At 33.9% G+C, this 21983-nt stretch overlaps 1 protein-coding gene across 2 annotated transcripts in view; it reads right to left on the bottom strand.

Moving 5' to 3' along the window:
* TNPO1 (transportin 1) overlaps nucleotides 1-21983 on the bottom strand; it is an 88499-nt gene that overhangs the window by 7753 nt on the left and 58763 nt on the right. For both annotated transcript variants that reach the window (XM_045566314.1, XM_045566315.1), the window contains exons 10-24: nucleotides 20315-20375; nucleotides 19582-19750; nucleotides 17028-17180; nucleotides 16115-16340; nucleotides 14079-14250; nucleotides 12830-12916; nucleotides 10843-10950; nucleotides 10559-10717; nucleotides 10391-10478; nucleotides 7838-7936; nucleotides 7552-7647; nucleotides 4621-4696; nucleotides 3648-3747; nucleotides 1147-1221; nucleotides 165-307 (exon numbers count right to left, since the gene is read on the bottom strand). In XM_045566314.1, coding sequence (XP_045422270.1) covers nucleotides 200-307; nucleotides 1147-1221; nucleotides 3648-3747; nucleotides 4621-4696; nucleotides 7552-7647; nucleotides 7838-7936; nucleotides 10391-10478; nucleotides 10559-10717; nucleotides 10843-10950; nucleotides 12830-12916; nucleotides 14079-14250; nucleotides 16115-16340; nucleotides 17028-17180; nucleotides 19582-19750; nucleotides 20315-20375 — 1777 coding nt within the window. In that variant the 3' untranslated portion in view covers nucleotides 165-199. The remainder of the gene's footprint in view (nucleotides 1-164; nucleotides 308-1146; nucleotides 1222-3647; nucleotides 3748-4620; nucleotides 4697-7551; nucleotides 7648-7837; nucleotides 7937-10390; nucleotides 10479-10558; nucleotides 10718-10842; nucleotides 10951-12829; nucleotides 12917-14078; nucleotides 14251-16114; nucleotides 16341-17027; nucleotides 17181-19581; nucleotides 19751-20314; nucleotides 20376-21983) is intronic.

Below are 21983 nucleotides of genomic sequence, written 5' to 3'. Positions count from 1 at the left end.
TTGGGTGATTTTAAATTTAAACTTCAATATAGCATAATAATGAGACTAATTTTTATTCAAGCCCTATAGAAAACAAATAGCTTTTTATTCTATTCAACAGTCTGAGATTACAGTCCTAACCAAATTTTCTTCATCTAGAAATTTCCAAACTTCTTATAACTTACCCCTAATTTTGGGACTGCAGCTTAAGTGTATTAGATTAAACACCATAAAAAGCTGCAAGACGCTCTTTTAAGGGAAGAGGAAACTGGTCAGAGAAACGCCTCCAATTTTCATCCCCAACTTGATTTTTAAATCCATGAAGGATCTGCAACGAGTGAAAAACCATTAACTTATTAACAACGAAAGAGAAGACCTCAGATCTGCACAGCTTCTGAAGTCTGACACTATTGATTTTATTATTTCAAACTTTATCCATTTTAAAGTAGTTACTCTCAGCCTTTGTTGGATTCTACACCATTCCATGACTCGCCTAAAAGTACCTCATAACACATGCCTTAGGATTCAGCAAGTGTCCTAGTAACAGACGTACTCTAAGCAATCTCTGATATCGTATCAATGAAAAATAAAGTATAGAATTCATCCAAGGAATAAAGTTTTTGTCATATTATGTCATTTTAAACTGTAAATACACAAGCTTTGGGTTTCTGGTTTCAATTGCAGTTCTCTAATTTTAATATTAGGTAATTCAAATGTGCAATTGTATTTTATTTTTTACTGTTACAGCTGAGTGCTGACTGGAGTTAACCAAAAGGGGGCATTAACAAAGCAAAGAACTATATCGGCTTAATCCCTGTGGAAGCCACTTAGATTTACACTCTGCTCAACAGTTTCAGATTACAGTCCAATCCAAATCTCAGTTATCCACCTTGAAAAACATACGCTATTTTCCGTGAGTGAAACAATGAGATCACATGAATTAGTGGCACTATTGGGAAAATATTTTCAAAGTGCATGCTCTATCGGTAGAGTCACTGCTACATCTTAAGAACAAGTCAACTTTGTTAACAAGAAAAAAGGTTACATATAATCTTCAATACTGATTTGAAGAGCCTAAGTTTCACATGGAATGTAAAAATAATTTAAACTTTTCAACTACGACTGTAATAGTCCCAGGATAATACATAATAAAGACTTATTAGTTACCTTACAGAACATGTCTCTGAGATCATCTTTTGGGTTAATCCATGATGCAACTGCATCACAAAAAAATATAAAATCCTGTAACAAGAAATACATCTTAGATTGATAATGTTTGTCAAACTCAGCAAAAGATATATGTAAACCTCAGAATTTGTGCCACAATAGAATCCCAACTAAAAAAGGGAAAACATTTAAAATCGATCACGATATAAGGAATTTGAAGTGATTACTTAATGGTTGCCCTATTAGTCCACCATTAAAGAACCTCTGACTCATTCAGTTTATATTGGAATCTAATGCCCTGTTGTATTTTATCTCATATATCAAAACAACTGCCATCCAGTAAACGTTTAGCATCAGAATGGACTGAAATCATTAAAATCAACACCAATAAAAAGAGCTTTTCATTTATTGGATTAAGAAAAATATAAATTCAAAAACTTTACTGCTCTGACTGGCCTAGAAATAACTTAAAGCTAGTTAAATATATATCAAATAAGCTTGATTTGAAATACAGAAATTAACAGAACTAAATTTCAAGACCCACCTTCAGATACAAACTTAAGCAAAATGCCCGAAAGTCAGAAGAAAAACTAATTATGCAATTACAAACACCCAACCCAAATAACAAAGAACCCAACTCTCAATTACTTAAGATAACCAGGTTATCCAGACAAGAATAAGGTGACAATATACTTTACATGTTCAATAAAACTATTTTCTCAATCTTGACTCCTGTACTGAAACAATGACAGTTCAACATGCAACATTCAACATACTGATGTTCTGACATGTCAACTACTGTAAATTTTACTATTAAATTCAGAGAACTTCACTAATTTAAAAAAAAATTTACTAATATTAAAGTATGTGTATAAAACATTTATTTAAGCAAATAAAATGTGCTTAAAGTTCATGGTTTGTTCAAATTATGATTCCTGGCTGGGCACGGTGGCTCACACCTGTAATCCTACCATTTTGGGAGGCCAAGGTGGGAGGATCACTTGAGGCCAGGAGTTTGAGACCAGTCTGGGCAACATGGTAAGGTCCTATCTCTATAGGGAAAAAAAAAAAAAAGGCTGGGCATGGTAGCGTGCACCTATAGTCTTAGCTACAGCGGAGGCCGAGGCAAGGAAGATTGCTTGAGTCCAGGAGTTCAAGGCTACAGTGAGCTATGATGGTGCCACTCCACCCCAGCCTAGGGACCAGAGTGAGTGAGATCTTTTCTCCAAAAACGAAACAAAAAAAAGATTCCTCATATCTTCCAGATATCAAAGTCTCATGTTAAAAATTTAAATACAGATACCTAGAATGTGTGATTAAAAAATTTAAAAGATAAAACTTGTGACATTTTCTTTTAACCATATCCAAATAATGCATGTGAGTAAAAGCTAAAAAATAGAAATTTCTACCAACTCAAAGTTGGCAGTGATTTTGCCATCACATTATAGGCTATTTTTATTGTCTTAAAATGTTAATTCAAAAAGAAAAAAACAATAAAATCCTGATGGGAAGATGCTTTTTAAAAATATAGTACATATCAGATACCCTTAAAACACATTTGATGTGACAACTTAAGTTCCTAAATATTGAAAAAACAGAAACTTAATTCTAGGACGTTATTTTGCAACTATGGATCTTCTCTCAAGGTAGTATTGGCTTGTTCTAATAGTAAGTTATTAACATTATATGAATGTGAAATTAGTTAAGATTTTTCTAGTTCTAATTTGTATGTTGTCATCCAGATCAACTTGAATTTTATAAGCTGATAATTCATGTTTCTAAAACTTAGTTGACAAAAACCTTAATACAAGATAGGAAATATCAAAAAGTTTCTATTTAAAATGTTCAACCTTCCTCTTGGAAGTGAAAGGTTTTTATTTTCTTGAAAATAAAGGTGAGAAAGTTATTGCCATAAAAGCATTTCTTTGTAACTTTATCCCTCAAACGTGCATCCCTAGGCCCCAAAATATAGTTTTGCACTCCCCTCTCCAACCCTAACCTTTAGTTGGATCAGGGACCCTGACTGGAATCAAATTAACACTATTGCCAAATAATTCAATGGCTGATTCATATTTTATTTTATTCATTATTTCTAAGTTTGATTCTATGTAATAGATAGTATCCTACACTACTTGGTTACTCGTTTAAATGTAGATATCCTCAAACTCAGCAAATCGACATCCATGGATGGGTATGGACACAGTAAATAAATGAGGTCTGAAATGTGGATCAAAGAATCCTTGGCTTAATTCAAGAAGAGATTATATATAACCTTACTCTCCCAACCTACTACTATTTTATGTCATGTCAAGAAAGATTTAGGAAATAAAAAAAGGCATCATTTAAAGATATTAAGAAATACACATTGTAAATGTTTAATTAGCTTTTTAATACTTTTGAAAGAATAAAGTTTTTTATAATTAAGTCTTAAGATATTTCACCCTTTAAAATTTTATTATTCAGAACATTAAAAGTTCAACAAATCCTTGTGAACATCTTACTTGGATTACGCCACTGGGATTCACACTGATCATGGTACAAATCCCACGGAATGCGGAATCCTTTTCCTCATTGTCTCTTATGTTTCTCAGAGAGGTGCACCTATTGAATTATAGAATTGAGTTTAGCATTTAAGAAAGAAGCAGGTTCAATTACAATACTAATGGACAGTATTTAATGGAATAAGCACCACAATATAGATAATGATTATATTAAAAGAGTTTTTAGAAAGCTGAAGTTTCAGTTTCTCATACTTCCTGTATGTTGGGCCCTTTTAATCTCAATATAGAAGAAATGGTGAAATTCATTTTCTTAATAAACTGCATCTATAAAATGGACAACTGATTTGACTCTCCCATTTAAACTATTAAGCCTGAGTCAAGAAGAGTAAGTTACCAAATTAACTTTTAAAACTGTATTATTATGACTTGTATTCCATTAAACACTACTAAAAATGATGTCAATTGAAAGAAGCAGAACATAGGATATACTGCCACAATATAAACTATTACTATACGACTTATGGTATAGATGTTTAACTTCTACATTAACAAGCAAATAAGATTTTTATACATAACAAATTTAAACATGTATTTCTTAATGCAATCCAAGTTTCCAAATTAATTCTAAAAATGAAACATAATGCAAAAACCTAAATTTATAGAATTTGCATGCATTTTAATTTTTCTGGTGGATATTTAAATGCTTTTTATGTATAATCAAGCTTTTTAACACAGCAAGCATGTGACAATCTTATCCCATGCATCAATTAGTCGTTAGCCACAACATAAAATAAATATACATGACGATGCTATTGAAAAACCTCACAAACCTGATAGGACAAGATTAGTCACATGGTTGGCAATGATTAAGGATTGTGATTTTTGTAACCAACTGAAAATATATCTAAAAGTGAGATAGAGAAAGAAAGAGTGAAGAAAAATGAATTAAAAAAAAAGATTGAATAATACACACCAGGGTCTTATAAACTGCTGTAGCATGGGGGCCACCTCTTGAGGACAAACGTAACCAAGACGACCAATTGTTATTGCTAAGGTAACGCAATCACGGTTATACACCACCAAACGCCAACCAAGACATGAGCAAATGAGGGGGAAGGAGAAAAAATAAAGAAAAAACAACAAATAACTCAGAAACAGAAACCAACAGAATTTGTGTATGATAATAAACATAAGATTTCACCAGTGCTGTTTATTACCACCCCCAAAATAAGGGGCAGCAACATATATGGCATACTCTTGGAAAAAGAAAAACAAAAGGAATTAAAAAAACTCTAAAGATTGAGAGAACACCAAAAACCATGATAAAACTGCTTTTCTTGATCAATCAAGTGTCAAGATATCGTTCGGTTAATAAGATGACCAATATTTGGACGGATTTAGAGAATCTCCATTCAAAAGCCAGTCAAAATTTTGGAATTTAATAATGAAATCTATGTTTTTCCCCCCCAAGAAATAGCAATAAATGTGATTACATTTCTGAATTGTCTACTCAAACACATTTCTCTATAACTAAAAGAGTTAAAATATCTCATTTCCCTACATCTTTTTTATAAGATTTCAAAGATTTCCAGTCTTTGGAAATTAGAAAATCTAATCCAAATTTTGGTAGTGTGTTCTTTTTTGGGGGTGGTGGTGGTGGTTAACATTTCCCAAACAAATCAGTGGACGTTTGTTTGTTGCTTGATTATCAAAATCAGTTGTCAGATTTTAAGTGGCATGTTACCCACTGAATGAATTGGAAAATTGCTATGCTATGAAGTCAAATCGCATTACAAAAAACCTCTGATTAACAGTTCACTTACTTCAGACTATACTTGACATAAAATTCTAATAAAGTAAATTTACATAGTCCACTGCACTGACATGTGATATGTGGACCATAGGAAAAAATATTCTGGCTTTGCTATAAAAGGCACAGCACACATTATACTGATTACACACTAATTTTATTTTTTAAAATTCTGAAGTGGGCATACCCATTCACCATCAAAATTCACGAAGTCCTTAAGTTTACAAAGAGCTAAAACAAGTACAACTCAGAATTGCATTCTGCAATTCAAAGGTACATACATATAAATACATTTATACACAACGGGAAAAAATACAAACAGAAAACAAACCATGAGATGCTTTAATGGTGTTCTCTCAAAAACTTACAGGTTAACCTTTCATAAAAAAAGGGTTGGGGGTAAAGAAAAATGTTTAAGGATTACTTGAAGCAAACTACACAGATAATACTAAAATCCAGCAGATTCATATGAAGCAAGAGAAAGAAAACCTAAGTTCAAAAGACACAAACTATGCAACATTCTCATTAAACAGGCAAGTATGAACAATCCAATGAAACATGCGATAAAGCAGATGATGGTCCATTGAAAAAGTTCAGTGTAGGATATACTAATTGGAAAAAAAGCAAATAACAGCATACTAAAGAATTGGCTTTATGAAATATTGATAATTAAAAGTTGATAAAATGTAGACATTAGCTATAGAAAACGATTTTATTAATTAAAAAAAACCCATTCTTTTGGGTAAGAAAGAAAATCATACTTTATGCAGACACTTGTGGTTAAGAGTAATCTAATGAATTCCAAGTGTGTTTCTCAATGATATTAATTCATTCCATCAACTTGTAGGGCATTACCAACTATTTATTATTTATTTAGGATATATTCATATGTAGACTATAATCTTATACACAGAGCCAATTTGTTAAAAGGAACTACATCATCAGATGATATCCCACAAGAAACTTTAATATACATTACACTCAACATTTATTTGCAGTTATGCATTCACATTTAAAAATAAATAGGAGTTTCTTTAGGTTCAACAATGATTTTATAATGGCAAGTCTTTCAAATCTGAATGTCATGTATAGGTACTGCATTGTGAAGAGATAAAAACCTGACAAGATTTCATAACCATCCTATACATAGGTTTTTGTACTTTTCAGCAAGAAAATCTAATTTACTTTGTGAAATAAACAGTACCCATACAGCCAAACAGCCAGATAATTGTTTCATAAAATTAAAAGATTTCCTTCCATACCAATAAACTTTATCAATTTTAATCATATTAGGATAAAATAAGCTTTCTATAATTTAAAAATACCAAATTAAAATGCCTTTGAAAAGGAACTTTCTTAGTGGGAAAACCTTATTTTAATCTTTGTCTAGTATTTTGTTAAGACCCTCATTTACTATGAATAAATTACTGGAATTATCTTAGTATATAAAGAAAGGGATATGCCTGAATGCAAACAAAATTTAATTCTTTCAACACCATTAGCAACAATCAGGGAGGGTGGAAAGAAAAGAACCCAATCACCTCCAAAAGTGTTCTATAGTATGGAAGGTATTCTTTAATATAAACATGCTCTCTATAAATGCAAAAGAGAAACAAGCCTAATTAAAAATTCCATAAGGTACTGCTTAAGTTCCCAATTTGAAGAAAATATATGATGAAATACAAAATACATATACCATTGTTAATCAATTAGCTACTAAATTGCAATCTATTTTTGACCACATTTTTAAAGATTAAAAAAAAAAATCTTAATTTCCCAGCTCCCGGGTTACTCTCTGAGTTAATTTAAAAGCAAAATTCATATAGTTCAATCGTTCTCTTAGCTGGGATCCATTTTAGGAAGTATTAAAAAACTGAAATAGGGGAGAAAAGTATTTTTCCAAAGTTATTGAAAACTGGTTATGGAATGTAGCTATAACAGTACATTTCATTACTGAGAATCCAAAATAGCTGCTAGATAAATAATAAGCGGGGTTTTAAAAGCTAGCTTTGCTTTGGTTTCTCTACGCATCTTAATTTAAAATTAAAAGGCAATTAATTTTCTCTTCACTGAAACAGTTCAGTCATATGGTACCTGTATTCTCTAACAACGTCTTTGGTGTGTTGGGTCTGTTAATGATTTCTACAAGCTGGTGCAACACCATAGGAATATAAGGCTGCATCTCTATACCTAGATCATCCCAAAAAGAAAAAAACAAAAAAGAAAAAATTTAATGTTAAAATATCAACGTAAAATATTTTGCTTCCCTTAATAACTGTGACATGTCATATATAGACAAAAATCATTTACATAAAAAAGCAGTTATGAAAATATCAAGGCACCTGAAAACACATACTTTTAAAGGGAAAAAAAATCTTACCCATTTGAATGGAGATTTCTCCAATTGCCCATGTGGCATTGTTGCAGACTGAAATGAACTCTGGATTTAGGTTTGTTCCCAATATTGGCATGAAATCAGCTAGAAAAAGAAAATTTTAAACTACGTAACTTCTCAATAGCAGTGTTTTATACTTTAAAGGAAATCTACTAGGTAGAAACTGAAGGAGAGACTACCTGGCCATTGAACTTTCATGATGTAGAAAAGAAAAGTTCTGGTATATTTTATGCATCACTCAAAAGAGTTGGTAAGAATAATCTCATCAGATTAAGAAAATTCAAACTTAAAGTAGAGAAAACATGATAAAATGGAATTTTCTTCAAAGCTAGTTTCTCATACATAGAATTCTTTTTAAAAAAAATAAATGATTTTGGCTTTTAAAGTAACTTTCACCCTAGTGCTCAGATTGTGGTTTCTAAATATCATTTTCCACTAAAAGGAATGATGAGAAGACTCTCAGAAAATGCCTCATTACAAACTAAGGCAGGAAATGTGCAAATAAACCTGGACTATACTGTCATAACGGAAAGGACTCAGGAGCTAACTTAAGTTCCCACTTCCAGCAGTACAACTTGAGCATCATGAGCTCAATACTGCCAGTGAAAAAAACAAACAAAAAAACCTAAACTGAAACAAATTGGTAAATAAAAGGAAAAAAAATCAAGTAACTATCTTGCCTCTCCTATATGATTTATACCTCAGGGTTACAATTTACTGATATGGGAAAATGTCTCTTTATATAAATGTTCTTACTATTGAATGAAGAGTCAAAGTATCATAATTTTTAATTCCTAATACATGAGTAGATCTAAGCCAGGGTTTCTCAATCTCAGCAATATTGAGAGTTTGGGCCAAATCATTCTTTGTTGTGGGAGAAGAGGAGCTGTCCCCTGCATTGTAAGATGTTTAGCAACATATTTTGCGTCTGTCCACTAGGTAACAGGAGCACCTCCCCAGTGTTAAAATGTCTCCAGACCACTGGCAAATGTTCACTGGAGGGCAAAATTGTCCTCAGTTGAGAACCACTAATCTAGATAACAATCACCATGGTTGATAACATAAAAAATAAGAGACAACTAGATGCCATGTACCTCCTTAAAAGTAAAATAACATAAAAAATAAGAGACAACTAGATGCCATGTACCTCCTTAAAAGTACACACTACTTTTAAAGTCTTAAAAACATCCTGAAACTCATTAAACTTCAGTATGGAAGGTGTTCTTTAATATAAACATGCTCTCTATAAATGCAAAAAAGAAACAAGCCTAATTAAAAATTCCATAAGGTACTGCTTAAGTTCCCAATTTGAAGAAAATATATGATGAATATACATATATTCATATATATATCAATATATATCAAACTGCTAAATATATATCAAACTGCTAAATATAGTAAATAGAAAGGACAGAGCAACATGTTAAATGACACTAGATGCAATCAGTAAAATCCAAAGTGCAGGAAATGCTTTAGGACAAAAAACCTGGTTTAACTACAAACTACAATTGTAAGGAAGAGGTATGTATTAAGTGCTCAAATTGTATGTCTGAGATTTGCTCCAAAATTATCTGGGGTCTGTCTCTGTGTCTGATCATGGATAATGTTATGCAGGAAACATGATTTGATATGCATAGATAACAGAAGCCGTTACACTTTTTTTCTACTTTTTTACATCTGAAAAACTTTATTTTATAATAAAAAGTAAAAAATATTAAATCCTTTCATATAAGTTTAAATTTAAAATAAATTAAGTGGTAAACATTTGTATGACAAGATTCCCAAAAGAATTCCACTTTTAGAGTAGTTAGGCTTAAAAACTTGATGGTTTCTAATACATCATAATTAATACTATTACTCAGAATTAATTATTATTCAAAAGCACAACTGTGTCAACACACTGAGATACAGAAAGGCATGGGATAAAACTAAAATCATCTAACCCCTGGGTCTGAGAGCAATTTAGGTTACAACATTCAAGGAATCCCTTATTATCTTTACAAAGGGCCAAAACAAATGCTATGCTATTAATACAGAAACAACTTATTATTTACTCTTCAAGTGACATTTGTTGGACATTTTCTATGATATCTAAAAAAGTATGCTGGTTTACTGGAGAAGAAAACCTTATCATTACTATTTCTGGGTACCTCTACCAAAAAAGGAGGCTGCTCAAAACCAAAAAAGTGTCCATGAAGTAGCATATAGTATACTAAGGCTTCAATGGTGGGCAGGTCCTTTACTTTAGAAGTAGTACTATTCAAACTTTCCTCCACTCACAGGAGTGCCTGAAAAAGCTGAAGTGATGGTGAGTTCCATGAAACAACAGACATTTCTCCTCATCTTGCCTGCTTCACAGCAACTTTAATTTAAAATGTTCATTTGTAAATGTTGGGGTTTCATCCAATTTCAGTTTAACAATAAAAAACAAAGCTGATATAAAGATAACTTTTACAAACCACATTCGTAACACTTCTTGGCTTTTTGTCTAAGATCAAGTGTAAAAACCACATTCATAGCAGTAGAAAACATTCATACCTATACAAGGCTTAACATGTTGAAAGCAAGCTTTCGTCAGGTCACCTAATAGGGCAAAAGAACTCTGCCGAACTTCTGGCATTTTATCCTACAAGAAATAAGAAGAAATTAACCCCAATGTGACACAGGGAACCAGGTTTGAATTCATTTTAATCTTACAAGTCTCACCTGCATGCACTGATACATTAGTGTTAGGATGTTACTTCGGGCTACCAGTTGTTCAATGTTGCCTCCCAGTCCTTCAGCCAGACCACTCAGTAAATCAAGAGCCACTATCATAAAATCTTTATCTGGAGCCTCATATTGATCAGGTTGAGCATTGTTCAGCTGAAATTAGACACAATGTTTTTGAAAGTTTGCTTTTAATCAACTACTGAAAAAGTTTGTATGCATTATGACTATCTTTAGAAAAATGTTTAAAACGAGGGAAAGACATTAAAAAAAAAAAATACCATGGCTTGTGCAAGAGTCTTCTGTACTAGGTTTACACAACGCTGATACACAGGTTCACAGTATGGAAGAAAGCCAGACTGCAAGGCTGTGGCAACCGAAGATAGGCACTAGAAAGAATAAAGTACATGTGCTAAATTTTCTGGGTATATGTTAAGATTATGATAAATGCTTGAAACTGATCAATAGGATCCTGGTCATTTATGAACCCGCTTTACTAGCCTACAGTAGCAGGTTTTTCTTTTTCAAACCTCGCCTCTTGAAGTCACTCGTTGTCAATCAAGAGAGGGTTCCTCAGAAAAAAAGTTTCTATAATAAAAATTATTCTTAAAGGACAGACTGCGTAGTAAGTATTCTTATTTTTTTCTTCAAATTTAAGAGAGACTTTTATTCATGCTCCCATCACGGTCAATGACGTGGGTGGACCGTATTGTTGGGCACATTTTGAGCCATAGCCTGAGAGTAATAATACAGTTGGCCCTCTGTATCTGCAGGTTATGCATCCATGGGTTCACCCAACCTTGAATCAAAAATATTGAAAACACAGCCTGGGCAACAGAGTAAGACCCTGTCTGTACAAAATACAGAAAAATTAGCCAGGTGTGGCGGCATGTGCCTACAGTCGCAGCTACTCAAGAGGAGGAGGATTGCTTGAACCAAGGAGTTTGAGGTTGCAGTGAGCTACAATGACACCACTACACTCTAGCCTGGGAAACAGAGTGAGACCCTGTCTCAAAAAAATAAATAAAAATTAAAAATACAGTATAACAGCTATTTATATAACATTTACATTGTATTAGATATGATAAATAATCTAGAGATGATTTCAGGTATACTGGGAAGATATGTGTAGATTACATGCAAATACTATGCCATTTTATATGGGACTCAAGCATCTTCGGATTTTGGTATCCACAGGGATTCCTGGAAACCAACCCCCCAAGGATACTGAGGGACGACTGACTGTATATTAAAAAAATGAGCCATACTGATGCTCCTTGTTTCGTCTGGCCTAGAATTAGTCATTGCTCTTTGTCACAGAAGACTTAACTTCTTTGACTAAGAACAATCCATGGCAGAAGTTGGTGATCCTTGAAATAATGGGGAATAAAGAATGAAAATGACTAAATTGACCATCAATGTCAATTCAACTAGGTTTTTTATTTTTATTTTTTTTGAGACAGAGTCTCACTCTATTGCCCAGGCTAGAGTGAGTGCCGTGGCGTCAGCCTAGCTCACAGCAACCTCAAACTCCTGGGCTCAAGCGATTCTCCTTCTTCAGCCTCCCGAGTAGCTAGGACTACAGGCATGCGCCACCATGCCTGGCTAATTTTTTCTCTATATATATTTTCTAGCTGTCCATATAATTTCTTTCTATTTTTAGTACAGATGGGGTCTTGCTCTTGCTCAGGCTAGTCTCAAACTCCTGAGCTCAAACAATCCACCCACCTCGGCCTCCCAGAGTGCTAGGATTACAGGTGTGAACCACCACACCCGGCCTCAACTAGGTTTAATTTATCACATTTTATAGTATGTTCAGTTACCTGAACATATAAAATTTGTTTTTAGTTAAAAAAGTAAGTATACAAGGAAAAAACATCAAATTAGACAGAAAAGATATAAAGTTCTCTCTTACTGGAAGCAAGTCCCAATACTACTTCACATGTATGTGTGAGTACATCGTTTGTGTATATAAAATAGATAACATGAAATTTAAATTATAAAAAAGTTAGAGAACATGTATAATCCTTTGTCTATTTATTATAAAGGTATACTATGTTCATTATGCTTTTTCTATTTAACAGTATTTCTTAGGATAGAGGTATCATAATTAAAGTAACAAGTTATATATTTATTGGGCATGTGAATAGAAACTATTCAGAATATAAATTTATTATCACTTTTCTTATCATATGCCCATTTTGGATTCGAACGTGTGTTTTTGGTGAAATGCACCATTAGATTACTTAAATAACCAGCCCAGCATACCTCAAGTAAAGGGAAGAGATCTTTATCTTCATCCTTTAACATATTCCATTTCTGGATCAGTGGAGGCATTAGCATCTGAATATATTCCTATTTACAGTAACGAAAAATATATAAAGTTCTATTATCATATGTAAACAAGTACTCATTCTTTGCTCTAGTGTCTTTTAAAATTTTCCTTTCTTTTGCCTTTTTTTTATTTACATGACCTTGTTCTATTTTTTAACTCTTTTATCTTTTTTGAAACAAAATGTATATAAACACATCACTATATAAAAATGTACTACTTGATTGTTAAGTCACAATCAAGAAAGATCTGTGTAAGTTTTACTCTCCAGTGACAGAATTCTTTTAGTCCTGGAGTCTGTAATATATAATGTGGCTGTTGTTATGTACATTATAAACTGATAGGTAAAGTTAGAGGCACATGTAGAGAGAGAGAGAGAGAGACTCATAATCATTTAAGTGTTCTTATTTAAACTGAACAATGATCCATAACACCAATAAGCATAGTCATGTAAACTAGGGGCACAGATTCTAAAGAGACTCAGTAAACAAAAGTCTCTCTCAACAAAACCAAACCAAAAAGCAACACCAAAGCAAACCTACAAACTGTCTTGCACCAAATTTTAAGTATAAAACTAAAAACAATTTTTTAAGACTTTTAATATGGCAACCACATATATCAAATCCTTCTATTCTTTAGCAGGGAATTGAGTTATATTAAAATTCTAATACCACTTAAATCCTCTTTAAATCCATCCTCCTCTTCTACTCTCAACACTACTAGTGACAAGGTACTTCTTCTTTACCACTAGTTGGCATTTTTAACCTATTATCCCAATTTTCAATTATGTTATATAGTGTACTCTCCATATTTGTATGTTCTGGTGACAAAACAGAGATGTCTAGATGTGGTATTCTAAAGCTACAGTGGCAAATACAAAAACACTTGGAATGAAGTAAAAGTAGAAATCCACAGTATGAAATTTTTATCCCGTTTCCTTTAGTCATTCTAAACAGTACTAGGGTAATCATGTGAGATGCTGCTATAATTTCCACACCAAGCATATACTTACTTTTAAAATACTATTTGAAAGGGACATACTTGCTGCCTTTGTAAGATCTACATTCTTACAGTAGCAAACACTAATTGCTTATATCTCCCAAAACATTTTTATTTCCAAATGTATCAACTTACTGATTATAAGTATGCTATATGTTATTTTCCATAATAATCACAGATACTTACTGGCTTGTTTAAATGATGTCCTACTGAATCTGCTAATGTTCCTATGGCATCATAGAGAATGAGCAGGTTCTTATGTTGGTATTTACTAAACGCGAAGACCAGGGTATCAAGTATATAAGCAAGGTAAGGAACAAGTTCTGTACAGGCCTCCTCTTCTAGGGTAGCAAAGGCACTATAGTTTAAATAAATAAATGAATGAATGAATGAATAAAATACTTATTGGTATGTAAAAGGAATAGTTTATAATAGAGATAAACTAAGCCAATTGTTACAGAATATTTATTTACAATTTATATGCCTATCACCTTGCCTCATCAGATTCTTATTTTTATTATTTTCTTTTTTTCATCATTTCTTCCTTTCCAAGAGGTGTCATCCATGTGCTTAACTACAACGGTAAAATCTAAAATTAAAATGTGTTGGCAGGGCACAATGGCTCACGCTTGCAATACCAGCACTTTGGGAGACTGAGGTGGGAGGATTGTCTGAGGCCCGGAGTTTGAGACCAGCCTGGGCAACATAGCAAGACCCCCATCTCTACAAGAAATACAAAAATTAGCCAGGGCATGGTGGCTGGCAGCTATAGTCCCAGCTACAGTAGGACTACAGGTGCTGAGCCAGGAGGATTGCTTGAGCCCAGGAGTTTGAGGTTGCAGTGAGTTATGATGACACCACTGCACTCTAGCTCGGGAAACGGAATGATACCCTGTCTCAGAAAGGTCGACGGTAAAAGCAAATCTACTTGAAAAGTTAAGAGTTATAAACATAAAGGAGCAGGCCCTTTTAGAACATAGTTTGTTCCAGGAAACTGGAATATTTGCAGTAATGACAGCAGCTGCTAGTCTGATATAAAGAGAGAGATAAGGGCTGGGCATGGTGGTTCACACCTATAGTCCTATAATACTTTGGGAGGCCGAGACAAGAGGATTGATTGAGGCCAGGAGTTCGAGACTGGCTCAAGTAAAAGCAAGAAACAGAAAAATTAGCTGGGCATGGTGGCATACACCTATAGTCCCAGCTACTTGGAAGGCTGAGGCAGGAGGATTGCTTAAGCCCAGGAGTTTGAGGTTGCAGTGAGCTATGATGATGCCACTGCACTCTAGCATACGTGACAAAATGAGACCCAGTCTCAAAAAAATGAAAACAAACAAAAAGACAGGCCAGGCAAAGTGACTCATGCCTGTAATACCAGTGCTTTGGGAGGATTACTCGAGGCCAGGAGTTTGAGATCAGTTGGGCAACACAGCAAGACTTTGTCTCTATAAAAAAGGAGAAAAAAAAATCCAATTAACCAGGCAAGGCGGCACATGCCTGCAGTCCCAGCTACTCGGGAGGATGAGGTGGGCGGATCACTTGAGCCCACGAGTTGGAAGTTAAAGTGAGCTATGATTGTGCCGCTGCACTCCAGCCTGGGCAACAGAGCAAGACCCTATCTCAAAACAAATTAAAAGAGAGCGAGTGAGCCTCAAACCCAACCAACACAATGGCTGTTACCGAAGCAGATCTATGAAGCATTGGAGAGCCACAGTTGATAAGTGACAGATCACAGGTCATTATAGGACTTTCTATGAAGTTATGGTAGTTGACATGAAGTTTAAACTTTGTTATTCCTTCAAGAGTAGGGCAACGCCACTTCAGATGTCTGATTTTACCAACAAGGGTAAAATATGATTCTGTTATAATATCATAGCCATTGAGTAGGGGAAAAAATGAATTGAGGAAGAAACAGCAAAGACTGACGTCTAGTCAGTCACATTTAGAATTATAAAATCATCAGGTCAAAGCTGCAAATAACAAATTTTTCCCAGCCAAACAAAATGTATAAAATATGCTAATGTGCAAATCCCAAAACTACAGATCAGTCCTGTAAAAACTTTACCAAGGAAAACTAAACTTTCTGACATGGCTGAAAAATTTTCCATTATGAAATACTTGACTAATGGTTTAATACCAACATTCCATCATAAGGTTGAAAATTAGTTTCTCATTAGATTACCTACTCCCACAATGAACACTGTGTTATGAATCTGTCCCACCTGCAGGCAGCTTCTTGTACTCTCTTGTTGCTATCCAGGATGCGCTTTAGCAGTTCCGTCATTAATGGCTTCAGGTACGTGTCTGGTGGCTGGCTGACTACCCAGTGTGCATAGCGGCTAAGAGTCCAGCATGTTATGGAACGCACAAGAGCCTTTTTATCAGAGAGGCACTGAATAAGGTGAGGAATGAGCTCAGGCAGGTATGGAATCATGCCTTGCATGCAGCCTAGAAAAAAACAACAGAAATCTTTTGAAGTACTACAATTTGATTAAAAATTGTTTCAGTTGAATACTAAAATGATACATTTATCATGAAAAATATTCAGAATATTTCCACTACTATAAATATACTGTAATAACATATGCCAAAATTATGTTAAAAACCTGAAATTAGAGCCAACTGTTCTTAAGTACCTTAGGGTTAGGACCTCATTTTATGTCTGCTACACAAACTCCAGCTTTCAGAAATGCCTGTAAAGTATTTCAGTTTCTTGCAGATAGATGTCAATAGCCCTTACAGAGAATGACGACGCTCTTGTCTATCAGGCTTCCTATACTTACCTAGGGAATAAAGTTATTTTTCTAGAAATGGGGATACTTCAGACACCAGAGTTCTCTCGTTCTGTTCCCATTATAGTAATAAAAACATTTGCAGAACATCTGGCTGAAGTTAGAAGTCAGAATGACTGTTTAACAATAGTTAACTGGTTCAAAGCAGAAACTTATCCTAAGATGGTTTTTGTATTCCATTATCCCTTTTAAAGTTAATATGTATCATAGTCTTCTCACCACATTCATCATAGTATGTGAATTCAAGAGTGAAGTCTTTGCTTCATAGAGTAACAGTTTCTTAAAGTAGCCTAGCTTTATTAGCACCGATGAACTTTACAATTCAAATTGGACTTAAACTTACCTTCAGCAATTGCTCCTAATACCAAGATGCCTGATTCTTTAACAACCCATTCATGATGAAAAAGTAATTCTTTCAAAAGGGGCAAAATATGCGGCAGTAGCTCATCACGATACACATTTGCAAGAACATCTAGGGCAGCAGCAGAACATTTTCCTAAGGAAATATTTAATTCAAAAGTATTATATTAACGTCTATTATCATTTAATTATATATTAAAATGAGTACTTATTGTATGTATAACACCTTATTCATACTTCTATAGTTTTATAGAATTCAATTAAATAGGCGGTAGTCTTCACATGAAAATTTTTTCTATTAAAACTTTCATGACAAAGAATTAGTAAATTAATTACGAAAACATTCTACTCTATACATGATTGGCATACTTGAATTCTTTTATCTATACAGAAAAATTAAAACATATACTATTCCACTCAATTCAATGCTTCCAATATGATGCCCACTGTTTACAATCCTGATGCAAAACATACATGTTAATTCTACTTAACATTTCTAGTGGTAGATCATTCAGAATCAAATATGTAATTACTTAGCTGCAAGTTAGGCACATAAATTATTAAAAAAACAAAAGTCACTAGCACAATGAAGCACAAAATATGCCAGAAAACATTCTTTACAGTGAATTAACTATGGGACTAAATATCAATTCAGATTAATATAATAATTTAGACAAGAACAACAAAAATGAAAAGAACAAAAATATAATTTTAACTGCTATGGGTTGGAATGTGTCCCCCAAAATTCAGGCATAGGAAACATTTTTATTATGCAACAATGTTGAGGTGGGACCTAATGTGAGGTGATTAGGCCATGAAGGCTCTGCCCTCACGAATGGATTAATGTCCTAATTCAGGAATGGGTTAGTTATTAAGAGAGTTGGCTTGATGTAAACGCGAGTTTAGCTTTCTCTTGCATGCTCTTTTGCCCTTCCACCATGGGATAATATAGAAAGTCCTCACCAGATGCATCCCCTCGATCTTGCACTTCCCAACCTACAGAACTGAGAACCAAATAAATTTCTGTTCACTGGAAACTACCCAGTCTCAGGTATTCAGTTATAGCATCACAAAAATGACTAAGACAAGTACCAAAATTTCTCCAATGTGAACTAGGCATAAATCTCAACGTTTTGAACTAGAGTATTGGTTCTAACCTAGGGGTGATTTTGTTCTCCAGGGGACATTTGGCAATATCTAGAGACGCTGCTGGTTGTCACAATTTTGTGTGCTATTGGCATCTTTGGGTAGAGGTTAGGGATGCTGTTCAGGATCCTACAATGTGCAGGACGGCCCCCACAACAAAGAATCATGTGGCCCCAGATGCCAATAGTGCCAAGGTTGAGAAACCCTGAACTAGAGCAGTGATGATTTAAAAACCAAGTGAAAATCAAAACACAGGTGCATAAGTTCCTCTACAATTAAGAGTGTGGGCCAGACTGCCACCTCCACTGGTGATGTAGATTTGCAGCTAAGGTTGAAAATTAGCATATTTTCAAAAAGCATACATTTTTAAAGTTTCAAATATGACAAAGCAATTTATATTATTTTAGAATTATGTATGATAACCAGCCAATTCTCGTGCAAATTATCACTAACGCACGCTTTTAGGATAAAAGGAAAAGTTTGTGGCAATGTTCTTACTTTATAGTATCAAAATATAAATAGTCTTTTGAGAAATGGTAGTTTGAGGTAAGAAGTCTTTTTAAATATAATGATGACTAAATGTAAGAATAGACCCATCGAAATGCAAACCAAAACCACAATAAGATACTACTACTTCACATCCACTAGAATGACTATCAGAATAGAATAATAGTAAGCGTTAGCAGGTAGAGAAATTGGAACCCTCAGATACTACTGGGTAGGGAAATAAAATGGTGCAGCCACTTTGGAAAACATTCTGATAGTTCCTCAAAAGGTTAAACACAGAGTTACCCTATTACCCAGCAACCCACTCCTGAGTATATAACCAAGAGAATTAAAAACCCATGTCTACACAAATACTTTTACATACACATTAATATTTACAACACCACTACTCACAATAGCCAAAAAAGGGGAAACAATACAAATGTCCACTAACCGGTAAATAGATAAATGAAACATGGTATGTTAATATAATGAAATATTATTTCACAATAAAAAAGTGAAGTATTGATACATGCTACAATGTGAATGAACCTTGAAAACATGCTAAGTGAAAGAATACAGTCACAAAGGACCATATTCTGTATGATTCCATTTATATGAAATGTCTAGAATAGAATCCATAGAGATAGAATACAGACTGGTATAGAGATAGAATACAGACAGATTAGGGCTGAGGGAAAAATGGAAGTGACTACTAATGGGTATTAGGTTTCTTTTTTGGGTGATGAAAACATTCTAAAATAGATGGTGAGGGTTGCACAGCTCTATGAATATACTAGAAACCACTAATTATATAATTTAATGGGTGAATTTTACAGTATGTGAATTATATCTCAATAAAGTTGTTACCAAAGTAGTCAACTGTTTTTCCCTCTCTGACTTACTTAGATTCCAGTCAGAAATTGTATCGTCATCATCCATTTCATCATCATCATCATCTTCTTCTTCAATTCCATCTTCATCATGCTGCTGAGCCACTGTCCTTGATCGGTGAAAACGTGGCCTTATATCCTGTTCACTATCAGGAATTGTTTCATCTTCTTCAACATCACCCTGTTTTTTTAAAAGGTAAACTTTGGTGACATTACAAGCTAATAATATGTACATGAGCAAAAAAATCAAAGTATCCAGAGATGGGGTCATGCACAGAAGTTTGAAGTATACTTCCTGAGTGGTTAATAACCACTCTCCTGTGCAGAAAAAAGTTCCTTGCAGAGGGGAGAATAGATTAATCTGTAACACCTGTGAGGTTATCAGGCCCTTTCAGCTAACTACAATTTCTCCATTGGCTGGTATAATCTAAATGTACCTGAATCAAATTCAGATCAGCATATTTAAGAAGTAATACTTTTAAATAAACTCCAAGTAATTTAATAAAAGAAGTTAATTATAACCTTTCTAATGTTACAATTAGTTCTAATAAATTGCAAGTTTATTACCACCCAAATTCATAATGTTTACTTTTATCTTTGAATCTCTATAGCCTCTTATAATATAACAGGGAGTCTATTTACATAGAGTCTATTCTAAATGTTTTTCCACCAAATTCAAAGATGTACTAAGTCAATATAAAAATCATCTACCTTCCTTATTCATCAGAAAAGTTTCCTTCCTTACCTTAAGCAGGATGATATCTATATCTGAGTACTTCATGCCATTCACTAACACAGGAATTAGCCTATAAAGAAATAAATTCATGAAAGAAATATCTAAAGAATTAAGAAGTCTTAAAAACCTTACGTATACTAATAAAACTAGTGAGACAACCACTAGTAATACTGTCTTTGAGTATATTCAGTGATTATGTATGTCTGCCCTCATTAAGTGAAGAAACACTAATAAAGACAGCAGTGAAATTTACAATTCCCTGGATAGGTTTAAGAAATGTGGGCCAGCAAAACTTCCATGCTCAAAGCCCTTCTAAATTCTAAAACAGAAATATTAATAGTAATTAAACATTATTATAGCTACTAGTATAATTAGATAAGACTTACAATACATAGAATCACATTTTGTAAACTATAGGCATTTTGCAGGAGAACTATCTTTGTCAACAATTTCAGGGACATGGTGAGGACAGATGTTAAACTATAAGATAATGAAGAATTAATAAATGGGGGGTTAAAGAATTGAAGACAGTGAGCCCCATCTATTCTTTGAATTTTTTTTAAGATAGAAGAAATTGCAGTTTTCCATAACTACATAAAAATTATGGAAAAAGAGGCAATAGGGAAAAGCTGAGAGAGAATATCTGATGGGGTGAGGTCCCTGGGGATAAGAAAAAATTATGTTATCCAGACCCTAAGTAGAAAGATTGGTTAGGAAGAAGACAACTCACATAAAAGGTCACCTGCTTTCTCTATAAAGCAGAAGTGTTCAAAGTGAATAGAGAGAACTTCAGATGAGTGAAAAAGGTTTGAAAGAGTGCTCCAGTGAATGGAAGATAAAAGTTGAACTGGAACAAGGATTGGTAGATAGTGTGAAGGGTCCACATAAAGTTGAAGACCATGGATTTCTATAGCCAAGAATCCCCTGGGGCAGTCTAACTTTCCCCAATGGTATTCAACAGCATTAAAGAAGCAAATCAGAAAAACAGCTCAAGTCAGAGTAGGGGAGACCAGTGCAGGGTAGATAAAAGTTTATATGGTCAGTATGGTTTATTTGTGGTTATGATGTCTGTCAGATGAAGAACAAATCAAAAAATCTGAGATTAGGAGAACACAGAGGTCAAGGGCTTTGGTGGCCTAGTAAGGTTTGCAGGATGTTAAGGGACTGGTAAAGCTGGGCTAATAAGAAAATGAGGTCAGAAAGTGAGATAGGGGAGGCCAAGCTTGCCCATATGGCAATCTAGAACGTATCCGACGAAGTCATCACACAACGCAGATCATTAGTTTTGAGGTTTAACTATTAAGAAAGTTTCTCCTGAAGCCTCAGGTAGCCATTAAAAACGAAAGTTTTTAATGCAACATCACAAAAAAGTATTAATACCACCAACAATAAATGTTTACTGAGAACTTAAATGTGGTAGACACTGGGCTGTTTTACAGGGATAATCCACACAACAGTCCTACAAGATATTAACGCAAGAATAAAGGCAAGAAAAAGCCAAAAGTTTGGGGGGGAAAAAGAGAAATGAACTGCTGCTCCACCAGTAAATAAAATACATTAAATGTTCAATAATGAAAATAGTATTAGTTAAAAAAAATAGAACAGATTATGTAGCCTAGAAACAAATAATAGAACTTGTCATCCTTGTTACATCAGTACTTTCAGCTCACATTTGAGA

Source organism: Lemur catta, chromosome 12 (genome assembly GCF_020740605.2).
Source record: "Lemur catta isolate mLemCat1 chromosome 12, mLemCat1.pri, whole genome shotgun sequence".
Lineage (NCBI taxonomy): Eukaryota > Metazoa > Chordata > Mammalia > Primates > Lemuridae > Lemur > Lemur catta.
This window is presented reverse-complemented; position numbering and strand designations above follow the sequence as displayed.